At 32.9% G+C, this 13,425-nt stretch overlaps 1 protein-coding gene across 1 annotated transcript; it reads left to right on the plus strand.

Moving 5' to 3' along the window:
- Positions 1–210: 210 nt before the first annotated feature.
- LOC113520326 (golgin subfamily A member 5-like) lies at positions 211–13,196 on the plus strand. The gene is made up of 9 exons (XM_026905630.3): positions 211–378; positions 519–954; positions 2,731–2,916; positions 4,666–4,879; positions 5,517–5,792; positions 7,091–7,283; positions 8,052–8,333; positions 9,323–9,511; positions 10,634–13,196. Exons 2-9 carry the CDS (start codon positions 534–536, stop codon positions 10,715–10,717), a joined length of 1,845 nt encoding a protein of 614 aa, XP_026761431.2. The 5' UTR covers positions 211–378; positions 519–533; the 3' UTR covers positions 10,718–13,196.
- The last annotated feature ends 229 nt before the right edge of the window (positions 13,197–13,425 follow it).

A 13,425-nucleotide genomic window follows, 5' to 3' on the forward strand; every position in this document is an offset into this window, starting at 1 on the left:
TAAGTGGACAGACTACTAACCTTAGTAACCTACTAATGAATTACATTAGAACAAAAAAGTTTAATGTTCTATGCTGAATAAAATTTAACAATCATTTTATGATATTAGTAATATATTAATAAAATTTTAAACCATTTCCTAATTACTTAATACTTTTAGTTACTTGGTAATATTGGACCAATTGATTTCAACGTGTGAGAGCGAACGGCAATGTAACGTCAACATGTGTCAATATGTCAAGTTTATTCTCTCTTTCACTCAAATAACTTTCTTTCATTCTGTTTGTTTGTCACTTTATAATATGGAAATGAAAATTTACTAAAAACAAACAAAACAAATTATATTTTAGTTTCGGTCCGTTTTAAGTACTCATGCTTGGTAATTATCGTTTTTTTTTCACTTTCTATTCTCTCCATGACATAAAAAAGGCATGAGCTAATTTTACAATACTTAGGATATAGATAGGTCCATAATAATTGAATTTGTATTATTTTTCTAGTACTATTTTCATTTTTCAGGTCTAAAATAAACAAATGGCATGGTTTGCGGAGCTCGCTGGCAAGGCAGAAAGCCTGCTAAACAATCTAGATGAGCAAACCGGCGCGGCTTTACGAAACCATAATAGTGTATTGAAAAAAAAACACGATATACACCCTGAGCATGCTTGGGGACAAAAGAACAGGCCAGTACCACGAAATTTGAAGAAAACCTCTGGTACTGACACACTGGATACATATGTTTCGAAAGATGGAAGGAAACTATCTCCTCCAGCACATCATCAGTCCCATTCACCTGTAAAAGACAGTAAGGTTGTGGCGAGAGAACGGTCCCCAAGGACTCGACACCTGTCAGTGAAGAAACCTACACAATTCACTCTAAACCACTGTCCGAAGATTTTAGTCGGTGATTTTAAAGATGATATACATGATGATCAATTTGGATTGAAACGGAGAAGTAAGTTATCAGTTTATATATTAACAAATTGTATTTGTAACATAGTAGGATTATTATGATATGGAAAAAATTATAAAAATTATTCTAAGTCCCAATTCCTTTGTAAAAAAAAATATGTATTTTTTAGGCTTCTCAATAGTAAAAACACCAACAACTGCCCTTAAAGTGTACTCTTTGACTGCCATGGTTAAAAATTAGACTATATCTTTCTCGTTTTCAATGAAATACTATGTGCTTGTATTTATCAGTAATAACCAAACATGAAGTGAAGCATATTTTTTTGAAAAATGGTGCTGTACTGTTCATGTCATCAATCATTACAACTTCCCATCTGGTATATCTAATTTTCCATTGCATGTATATAAAAATAGAAATTTGCCATTGATAACAATTAATTTTTAAAAATTATATCTTTAGGTATACCTGCCCTATTGTATCTTGAATTGATTAGAACTATATATTAGAACTGAGAGATGGGGATTAATAGACATCAATAATTTAGAGAGATGTTCAAGATTTTTCTGATTTATTTATTTAATATAGATTGAATAACTCTATTGTAATGTTTAAAAATTATTTCTTGATGATTTATAAATCACTATTATGTGCTTTACTTTTTTTTTCTTATCATTTCATGAGATTATGTTATCTAATCAGAGATTACCAAAGTACGCAATTCTAATTAAGAATATTTTCAAATCTATTACAGAAATTATATTTAAATAATATAATTATGAATTATGAGATGTGGATACATCCACATCTCATGTATAAAAAAATTTATATTTTTTTTAATGGGTGAAAATGGAATGGTAACTCTGCTTCTGCTGTCGGGATATGCTGGCACGACATCAGAAAAAGATGATGGGTGAAAATGAAAATAGAATTAAACTAAGAATTAACCATGATGGCTTCCAAGGGAATTCATGTGGAGGTCGACTTGACAGCATGTATTACTAGTAATAAAATTTTTACAATTATTAGTAACAGGGGGGATGGGATTGTTAGTAATGGGGAGGTTAGTCCCCGTTGCTATCAATGTACCCTATCAGGTCGACCTCCATGCGGTCTCTCTGGAAACTATTGTGACTATTTATCCTTGAATTCGTCATGATAGGCTAACTGACCTCCTCCTTTTTATCCTCACCTATTATTTCTCACTGGTACTCCGCCAATGTATAGCGTTAACGCAGGCTGGGTTACCAGGCCATTTTCACCCATAAAGAAACCCCATTGGTAACAACCCTTTTCTACCGGGATTGATATTAATTAATTTGTTCATTCATTTGTTGTTTTATTTTTCATTATAATGCTCAAGTCTTCTATTATTAATATCTGCTATAATAGCCATAAACTATTAAGGTGCTATAAGGTAACAAACAAACATTTTTTTATTTATAATATTAGTAATGATTGGCCTAGTAACTTGGTATAAAGTAAAACCTTCATGTTTTTGCAGTAGTTTGTAAATCGGGGGATAGGTGTATTAGTAATTATTGGCCTAGTAACTTGGTATAAAGTAAAACCTTCATGTTTTTGCAGTAGTTTGTAGCTTTGTGACTCTCCCTTCCAACTTCTATTACAAAACTAATATGTAAAGTGACAGGTAACTTTCCATTAAGCTGGCTGTCAGCTTGTTTGCCATTTGAAACTGCAAGAAAAACAAATGTATATTTGTTGTCTATATACATAATTCACAGGAAATGAATGAACTCACATCGAATAATTTAAAAATTAACATAGATTTAAAAAATATATGTTTATTTTTTGTCACAGGGTATAGCTTGCCAACAGACTTTGAATTGATAAGCAACGAGAATTTAACATACAAAATGCAAAATTTAGAAGTTGAGAACGCAGTGCTGAAAAATGAACTGAACATAATGAACAGAGAAGTCTCAGAATTGCTCAATAGGTTACGAAAAACTGAGGATGGTAATATATTAATAAATGGTTTTCAAGGTAAAAAGATCTGTATAATATTTACATGTGTCTATTGCATGGCATGGGGATAAACAGTAAGCTAATTTGTGTGATAATTGTAATTTGTAGCAGTTTCTACTTAACATACTAACTTAACTAATATTTTTTACTAATCTAATTAAGTATTGAATATACTATACTATATATGAGGGGAAAGGGATTGTTAGTAATGGAGACTGAGAATCCCATTGCTAGCAATATACCCAACCAGGTCGACCTCCTCGCGGTTCTCCCTGGAAACTATCATGGTTAATTCCTAATTAATTCATCATGATGGGCTAACTGGCTTGTTTTCATTCTCATATATCACCCTTCACTGGTGCTCCGCCAGCATATACCGTTAGCGCAGGCGGGGCTACCATACCATTTTCACCCATCAAAAAAAAAAAACTATACTATATACTTAGATTATATAGATAGTTTCCATAGAAATACTTCTAGAAAAACGGGTCAACTTTTTCATACAATTTAGCGTGAACCACATGTTATGAGTGATTCCTTTATAACTTCTATATTTATTTTGTCTTATAATTATTTATTAAATAATACATCAAGATACATTTTATGCGTAAGTATATAGAATACTGATAAAAAAACGACTCGGCTTTTTTGACAATTAGCTGACAAAAACTTGACCCGTTTTTGAGTTTCCACGCTCTATCTACATATATAATCTAAGACTAAACACAAACATATACCATTTTAAAAAATAATTAAAAGAATAAATCATAACTTCTTTTTCCTTTTATTTACTTTTTTTAATATTTTTCACCTGATTATATACATATGGCAAGATGTCTATGTCTACCTTATAATAAGTATAAAATTTACTTTAAACAAATTAATAAATTTTTATAAATAATGTATCATCACATACACTTTTTTAGATAAACTATTTCCATTTCATAGTTAGTAAGATTATACCGATGCTTAATTTATTGTTGGTTATGGTTGGTTCGTCTAGTGAAAGTAATGCAAAGTAAAGACAATACACTTTCTTGGTGCATCTTCTTAAACAGTTTTTTCTTTATATGCCATTAAGAAATATTTATCTTCTGCATTAAATAGTTCTGTTTGCTATGTTTTATTTTTATGGATGATAATGCAATGGTAACTCCGTCCGCGCTATCGTTATACACTGGCGGGGCACCAGTGAGGGAGGATAGGTGAGGATCAAGTCAGGTTCCTTGGCCCATCGCGACTAATTTGACAATAATTAATCACGATAGTTTCCAAGGGGAACCGCGTGGAGGTCGACCTGACAAGGTATATTGCTAGCAATAGAGATTAAAGCCCCCATTACTAACAATCCTTCTCCCCCCTGTTTGCTATGGTAGGTGAGTTATGATAAAAATACATTTATTTAATAAAACTATTGAAGTTATATATTTTTTAATGATTATTCATAGATTTATATAATTTTTATAGAAGTACCATAGAAAAAGTAATCAGTGTTTTCAGATTATTTTTAATAGCAGATTAAAGAGAAGAAATATTTCTGTATTTATATATGAATCTGAAGGAAAATAAACTTAAAAAAATATTTTTACCTATTTACTGTTATTTTTTTTTATACTGGCTATACATAGAAATATACGTATATATACGTATACATATATATACGGCATCTTTATCATTCTTCAGATCTATTCTTATTATTTGGGTTTGCTGGAGTATGTTTTTGCCTCCCATGATATATGTATGTATATAATATTTTATTTCTTTTAGAGTTAAGCAAAACACATATTAAATTAGAGAGTTCGGAAATTTTAAATCAGAGGTCTGCACTAGATAAAGAGACAACTAACACCCAGTTAGAGCAGCTGAAACAAAAAATTAATGAATTGACAAGTGTAGAGATAGAGAAATACAAGGGGCAGATACAGAACAAGGAGACGGAACTGTCAGTGTTGAGGGATAGAAATAAGGAGTTGGAAGATCAGTATGTACTAATATTTTTTTATTACCAACGTTATAATTAAGATATGGGCGATCTACCAGAGGGAGACTTTGTACAAAAGTCGATTGCTTGGGTACCTCTGTCCCATTCGTGTTTCTACCGTGAAGCAGTTGTGTTTGCATGGCTGTGTTTCGGTTTGAAGGGTGGGATATGGCGTGAATTTACAGGGTACAGAGGAATAACACCTGAGTCCTCAGGAATTGCAACGCATGGGGGCATCATGGGCGAAACAGTATGTGTGTGTACTGTTATGTCCATGGTACTGCTCATGTCTATAGGCGAAGGTTACCACTTTCCATCAGGTGGGTCGTCAGCTTGTTTACCATTCTAAGTTGTATAAAAAAAAAGATCTGGTATTTTTTTATATAATAGGTAATTGGCAAAATCCTTCCCATGGTAAATTGGTATATGAAATGGTCCCGTTCTTATGTTAGTCTATAGGGGAGGCCTATGTTCAACAGTGGACAGATTACAGCTGATATGATGATGATGATGATGATGATAATGATATTTTTATTATTATGAAGAATTTAATTATTTTAATTTTGCAACAATATTTAATACAATGTATTTTTATTGTGAATGAATGAATTATAAAGTTGTGTTCAACAAATTTTAGGGTACAAGAACTAACCGAGAAATTTAACGGAAATCAGTCATCTCATATTAAATTGGAGAACGAATTGCGACACGCACAGTCGACAATCGGTGAATTACAAAACGACCTAGTGAGGTCAACAGCAGAGTGTCAAAGGCTCGAGAAGGATTGGGAGACGTATAAGTTGAGAGTCAAAAGTATGCTGTATGCTAAAGACAGTGAGATTAAGACGTTGCAACAGGGTGCAAATGTTGCGGAGAATACTAGAACGTTGATTGAACAGCTGGAGAGTTTACAGTAAGTTGTCATAATGTTAGTTATGCACCAGTTATGAAGAAGATCAATATGAATTCTTACGCTCTGGGGTTTTTCTGCAGATGTGGTAGTTTAGTTTCCTTGTATGTATGTTGGGTTGTGTTTTTACATGTATGTGTCATACGTATATATATTTATAGTGTTTATCAGCATTCTTAAATTTGTAATGTTTAAGTATGAGATTTATGTACTTGATTGTTTAGAATATTAGAAGTGTTATGCATAGAGATATAATCCTTTTAGATGTATTTTTTTTTCAATGGGTGAAAATGGTTTATGGTAACCCCACCCCGCCTACGCTAACGGGATACGCTGGCGGAGCACCAGTGAAGGATGATAGATGAGAATGAAAACAGGCCAGTTAGCCCATCATGATGAATTCATCAGGAATTAACCATGATAGTATCCAGGGAGAACCGCGAGGCGGTCGACCTGGTTGGGTATATTGCTAGCAATGGGATTCTCAGTCTCTATTACTAACAATCCCTTTCCCCCCTTTTAGATGTATTAGGTATCATTTAAATGTGTTATGTTGTACAGTATTAATGCAGTGCTAGTGTTGTAACTGTAACACCTGTTATTTTTTATTTTTTTTAATTAGTTGCTCTTTTTTTTTTTTGTTTCCACCAATTCGCAATTTTTATCAGACATTCAAAGGCTGCTGTGTGTGTCCCTGGTATGCCGTGTGGTCCCGGCATAGAATAGGCCACCTCTTCCTTTCCGTGGGTGTCGTAAGAGGTGACTAAAGGAAGGCGAGGGATGGGCAGCAGCGTCTCTCTTAAAACATCATCAAAAGCCTAACTGCGGTTGCTAACCCGCCTGCCAAGCATGGCAACTATTGGCAAAACCCCCCAAGGAGAGGATTATACAAAATGAATGAATGAATGAGTATTTTTTTATACAACTTAGAATGGCAAACAAGCTGACGGCCTACCTGATGGAAAGTGGTAACTGTCGCCTATAGACATGAGCAATACCATGGACATAACAGAGTGTACTGTTTCACCCATGATACCTCCCATGCGTTGCCATTCCTGAGGATTCAGGTGTTATTCCTCTGTACCCTGTAATACTATATTTGCATTATACAATATAGGAAATAAGCAAGACAATTAATAAATGCAACTGTACAGCTGTATAAGTGTAGTAAGGCGGTCTTATTACTGAAAGCAATCTTTTCAAGACAACCTTAGGGTAACGGACTAATTGTAGAAATAGGTATGATAATATTATATTATTAAGCAAGTTTGGAATAACAGCGTAAAACATTAATATTGTAGAAAAGAACGAGATGAGCTGTCGGAATCGGTCGTACGCATCCGCGTCGAGAGCGGCGAGATGCAGCAGCAAGTTGAACAGCTGGAGGGGCAGTTGAGTGCGTCCGGCCGCGCGGTGGCAGCACTGCGCGAAGCACTGCGGGACGAGCGGGCCGCGCGCAACCGCGCCGACACCCAGGCGCGAGCACTCGCTAAGGTGAGTTTTTTTTATACAACTTAGAATGGCAAACAAACTGACGGCCCACCTGATGGAAAGTGGTGACCGTCGCCTATAGACATGAGCAGTATCAAGGACATAACAAAGTATATTGTTTCGCCCATGCGTTGCCATTCTTGAGGATTCAGGTGTTATTCTTCTGTACCCTGTAAATTCACGCCATATCCCACCCTTTTTCCTTCTGAAATTAACCATGATAGTTTCCAGGGAGAACCGCGAGGAGGTCGACCTGGTTGGGTATATTTCTAGCAATGGGATTCTCAGTCTCCATTACTAACAATCCCTTTCCCCCCGTCGATCTGATATTAAAAACATTTTTAGCTTTTGCCTTGTATGCCTCGCCGTGGTATGGTAGGCGGATGAATTTGTTTCCCTTCATCATCATTTCGGCCGTTAATAGTAGCTTAACATAGATTGATAGAAAATTTACGGCGAAATCTCCTCATTATAGAGTGCCACAAGGGCTGACTGACTGATAACACAGTAAAGTCGTGGCTCTGTCTAGTGAAAAAGTTAATCTGTCGGATTCGCGTCGATATTGATATTAAAAAACTCAAACAGGGCTCAAAACCCATAACGTTTTTAAATTTATTTTATCCTACACACTGTTTATTTAACTTTATTGATCAAATAAAAATGTTGTACAAAAGGTCGAGTTAAAGCTAGTAACATTTATTACCAGTCAACCTACAATACTTATACGCGTTCATGCTATCTATAACAATTTGAATTTTTTATATTTCACAGGAGTTAAAATCCATGGAAATCGAAACGGGCCAAACTATAGCTGATCTACGCACAGCTCTCCGTGATAAAGAGAATGAACTGAATCACCTCCGTGATACGACCTCGTCAATTCGAACCACAGACACCAGTGCCCTAAATGTTGCCGACTATGACGTCATGCAGAACAGCATAGACAATGATAAAATTCATTATTTAACGGAGACTTTAGTTCAGAAACAAGGGAAGATCGATTCTTTGTTGGCAGATAACAATATGTTAAAAATACAGCTCGATAAATTACAGGTATAATTAAATTATTTTCAAAAGTAATACTTTTTAATATATATTAATATACGATAATATAATATACTAGCTGACCCCGTAAACGTTGTTTTACCACTTATTGCGAAATATAAAAATCGCTATTAAAAAACAGGGGCTGATCGTAAAAGGGTAAAAATTTTAAGCTGTATGTATTTTTCAATGCTTAGTTATAATATTTTTTTTTTTTTTTTTTTTTTTTATGCAACTTAGAATGACAAACAAGCTGACGGCCCACCTGATGGAAAGTGGTAACCGTCGCCTATTTTCTATACTGTTTCACCCATGATACCCCCCATGCGTTGCCATGAGGACTCAGGTGTTATTCCTCTGTACCCTGTAAATTCAATATCCCACCCTTCAAACCGAAACACAGTCATGCAAACACAACTGCTTCACGGTTGAAACACGAATGGGTACGAATAAAATAAAAGTAGAAAATTTTTTCAAAAAAATAAAAAAAAAAATAAAAATAAAAAATAGATGTTGGCCGATTCTCAGACCTACCCAATATGCACACAAAATTTCATAAAAATCGGTAAAGTAGTTTCGGAGGAGTTTGGTAACAAACACCGTGACACGAGAATTTTATATATAAGATAATAATAATAGAAATACAAGAGATTTATCGTACAAGAATGAGTGGAGATGACGGTAGGGATTGCATTAGAAGGACATATGTCGCCCAAACAGCCGTGCCGAAGAAGGGCTAAATTAAAGTAGCCGTAATCGGTGAGCGTGTATGAAAAAGATTGAGAAATGTGGAAGAAGCGAAAGAGGTCTGTTTGAATCGAAGCATTTGGCGTTCCATTGTTTCTGCCTACCCCGATAGGTGACAGGCGTGATAGATATGTATGTATATATCTAATTTATATTAAAAAGTATTATTAGTTATTAAGTAATTTCTAGCTATAGCTGATTTTTGTTGATTTAACTGGTAACTCAAATTTTAATTAATATACATCTTACAGTCTAAATATAAGTGTGAGATATCAAACCTGAGGGCTTCTAACGCACACAGCGTGGTAAATCTGCACGAGGAAGGTCGACCTCGTGCCCGCCATGACACCACCGTCTCCGGTATGGGGAAATTCTCATTAAGAATAGGGCAAGTTTTGAGAAGGAATCCATTGTTCAGGGTGTTCATTATTATTTATATGGTGAGTCAATTATAATTTTAATTGATTAATTGTAGAGATGAAACGGATATCCGGTAAGTATCCGGTATCCGGTCTATCCGGCGGCCTTAATATTATCCGGCCTAATACCGGATAACTACTATTCGGCCGGATAGGTATCCCGCCGAATATTTATATAATAAGTAAGAATGTTTGTAACGATGAATGGATGAAAGGATGTGTTGAATACATAAATAGTTTAAAACATGAAGTAAGTAACAAATGATTTATGGATTCAACATAATGGTGCTTGTAATATAATTGGTCGACTACAGTTGGTAAGAAATTTGCTGATTAAAATAAGGTACCTATTATATTGACGATATTTAAATAAAATGTGCCATATTTTTAGTGTTGTAATTAAATAAAAAAAACTTTTAGATTTTTCTAATTTTTCTATTTTGATGCATAACATATGTATTAATTAAAATGGCATCAAATTTAAATTATTGTAATAACGAAAACATATTTTAAGTCTATTCTTAGATATTAACCAAAACTCCTGTGAAATAGCATTGTACGTGACCAATTACAAAAGGTTTAATGTATTTTTTTTTTTTATTTTTAAAGCTTAATATTTTAATCAATATAACTGATTACCATATTGAAGTCGGTGTTTTTTTGTAGAACAAAATCTAAAATTTTGACTAACTATTGTATTTGTATGGGGACAGTCGATCTATATAGTCTAAGCTTCGTTCTAAGTTGTTGTTATCTATCAGTACAATCGAAATAAAAAAAAAATACTAAAATATTTTTGAGTGCTCTAAATGATTTTCCCAAACATAAGTCGATTAACGACAGAAAAATAATTTACGCGTTATCAAACAAGTCTATTTTAAGACCACAGATGATCCATGGTTTAGTAATAAATTTCGTGCTGTAACAAGGATTGCTTTTATCTATGGTTTATTCATGGTATAAAGTCTGTTATTATCTTCAGTATGAATGAATATTTATTTGCAAGAAATATGGTAAATATACAGATAGATAAAATAATACTAAGTCCACATATTTCGCCACAATTATAACGTAATCTTTTGTAATGAGATAGTTAATAGTTTATGTTGTAAATTTTTTTATTAATTCGTTATTTTTTTACAGATCGGTCTTCATTTTTGGGTGCTCACGGTCTTGTTGACAAGTACACCGGAGAGCTATCTAACTAGACCAAGCAAGATGAAATAAAATCAGCTTTAATTCCAATAGTCATAGATTGTAAAAGAAATCTTGCGTTTTTATAATTTATCGTAGCACTATATCGTACGATTTTACCGTTGCGATAACAGAATAGTAAAACATGCAATTGTATATATGCTTTTTAATCCAAGTCCTTTATATCGTCGACGAAAATTAAAGGCGTCATATAAAATCGTAAGATATCCTGCCGTGCATAAATTATAAAATAGTCATTGATTTGGGAATCATTGATGTAAAATAACCCAAGATTCACATTCCCATACAAAAGATAGTCTCAAAAATATTCCGAATTAATATTAGTTGTCTTAAGGCAAGGTGTGAATGGTAAAATTGTATTTTATGTTATGTACCATATGGCCAAAAGTCAGTCAAATAGTAATCTTTGAGTTCATCAAAATAGTAGTTTTGTTTATTATCAATGGTTACTAATCACATTTTAGTAATGAATATAAAGAGATTTTTTATAAAATTAAATAAAAAAATTTACTTTGAAAATATAATAATAATACCGACTGTGCTTCTGCCGGGGGTTAGTTTGCCATCTCCTCTCCTTAAGAGGGGAGATGTAAATTTTCTAAAAATTAAAAAAAAACTAATAATAATACTATTATTATAAATATTAATGATGTTCACATTTGTATGGGTGTATGGTAGTACTTTTGTATGAAATGATCCTTTGATGACATTGAAATTATGAAATAATTTCAATAAACAGTTACATAATAATGCAATATGTCCTTTGTTTACCTCTTAATCTATAATTTATGGTTTTTAAAATAAAATTTAAGAACTTTAAATAATTCTAATCAAGAATCAGACGAAGAAACGCAATAAATTATATCGAAAAGGCATTGACTTCGTTTTCTTGCAGTCTTTTCGTTTATTGGTGCTAGTAACAATATTTGTAAATAAAATTAAGTGTAAAAAAAAACATGTAAAATTATAAAATGTATATATATATACGAATCTCGTCTACCGACTGACTTTAGACGCAATAGAATTGGGATCACATTGAAATCACGTTAAATCGACGTCAAATTGTAAATGGTACTGTCCCTTCGAAAATGTGACGTATATTTGACGTGATTAGATCCTAATTTAGTTGCGTCAAAAGTCTGCCTGCTGTTTGATGAATGCTGAGGTTTAATTTCATAATTAATTAAATAATAATTAATAGTGTAGTATTCCAAATAAATTCGAATTATTAAACACCAAAATTAATTGCCTTTTTACACAACTGAATCTTAAGATTTTGTTGTAGATAGAACAGATATTGCTAGCAATAGGGCCTCACTAGTATCTATTAATAAAAATTCCTGACTTCAGTTTGTTGTGTACTGTACAATACTGCTTTTCATACTAGTTGGGTGGACATTTTTACATTTTAAAAACTGGCCATTAAGGCTGCACACGCGACGGAAGCTTAAAAATGGAGTAACTTCTCCCGTTTTCCAAACATTTCCCTTCACTGCTCTGCTCCTATTGATCGTAGCGTGATGAAAAGTATACTATAACCTGCCCAGGAGTATGAAGAATAATTGTACTGAGTTTCGTTAAAATCTGTCGAGTAGTTTATGTTTCTATAACGAACATACAGACAGACAGACAAAAATTTTACTGATTGCATTTTTGGCATCAGTATCGATCATTAATCACCCCCTGATAGTTATTTTAGAAATATATTTCATGTACAGAATTGACATCTTTACAGATTTATTATAAGTATAAATAGATATATATATAATATTATATGTAATGAAATTAAACCTTAGTATTTAAATTGTTATATTAAAATCGTCATACTTCGATCATCAATACTTGTAGATGTCCAGTCAATGTGTTTAAAAATGCTTGTGCGAATATATGTATTCTCACTTGCTGTCAGAATTCTGAATTATTTTGCGTTATTTCGTTACAGACAAAACTATACCTTATTATATTAGTCATTAAAGTTTAAGTAAAATCGAAATAAAGTTTTAGATAATTTTTCTTTTCAATAATATCAATAGTGCATTCTTAATAAAATATCGACATAATTTCAAGTTTTTGTGAACAGCCCGCTTAAAGAAATGCAGATTGCACTCAAGTTAAAAAAGTACATCCTTTTTATATGTTATTCAAAGGGAAAAGAGGGATTTTTATGGGTTCAGTTCTTTTTATGGAGTTTGCTAGAACTTGCCAATTTGAAGTTAGGAGGATATTTCATTAAGAGTGCGATAGTTAAATGATGGCCATGTCTTCAAGTCCATTTTATTTCCGCTTTTATGTGACGTTGTCTAGCTGTTATTAATGATCGAAGCTGCCATAATAAGTACCTTCTGACTCATGTTGTTATTACTTTCGTATAACGGAATAATATTTACGCAATATTCCAGTGATTAAGGATATTTTGAATGTTTTGTTAATATTTTTGGTTTTTGTAAAATATGACATTTAATTATAATTTCAAATAAAATTATATTTGTTATTAGTACTTTTATTATCCTTAATGGTAAATGCTTTGTAAATCAATCTAATTATCTATCTAATATTTAATTTTGTTGAGAGATATACGTGTATGCTATGCACACGTATATCATACTTTGAATTCATGCAGACAAGGTAAAAAAACTTGACGCTTCACATGTAATAGAAAACTGAATCTATTTTTAGGATTTCGTACCAAAAGGTACAAAGGAATCCTTATGGTACTTATG

This window comes from Galleria mellonella, unplaced genomic scaffold, assembly GCF_026898425.1.
Source record: "Galleria mellonella isolate WM207_F2 unplaced genomic scaffold, CSIRO_AGI_GalMel_v1 utg40, whole genome shotgun sequence".
In the NCBI taxonomy this organism is placed as follows: Eukaryota; Metazoa; Arthropoda; class Insecta; order Lepidoptera; family Pyralidae; genus Galleria; species Galleria mellonella.

What these genes read in the sequence shown, in the direction of transcription:
- LOC113520326 (XM_026905630.3), top strand. Translation starts at nt 534, where the DNA reads ATGGCATGGTTTGCGGAGCTCGCTGGCAAGGCAGAAAGCCTGCTAAAC. An exon ending in ATTAATAAATGGTTTTCAAG is followed by an intron (nt 2,917 to 4,665) that starts GTAAAAAGATCT and finishes TATTTCTTTTAG; the next exon opens with AGTTAAGCAAAACACATATT. An exon ending in TACAGCTCGATAAATTACAG is followed by an intron (nt 8,334 to 9,322) that starts GTATAATTAAAT and finishes TACATCTTACAG; the next exon opens with TCTAAATATAAGTGTGAGAT.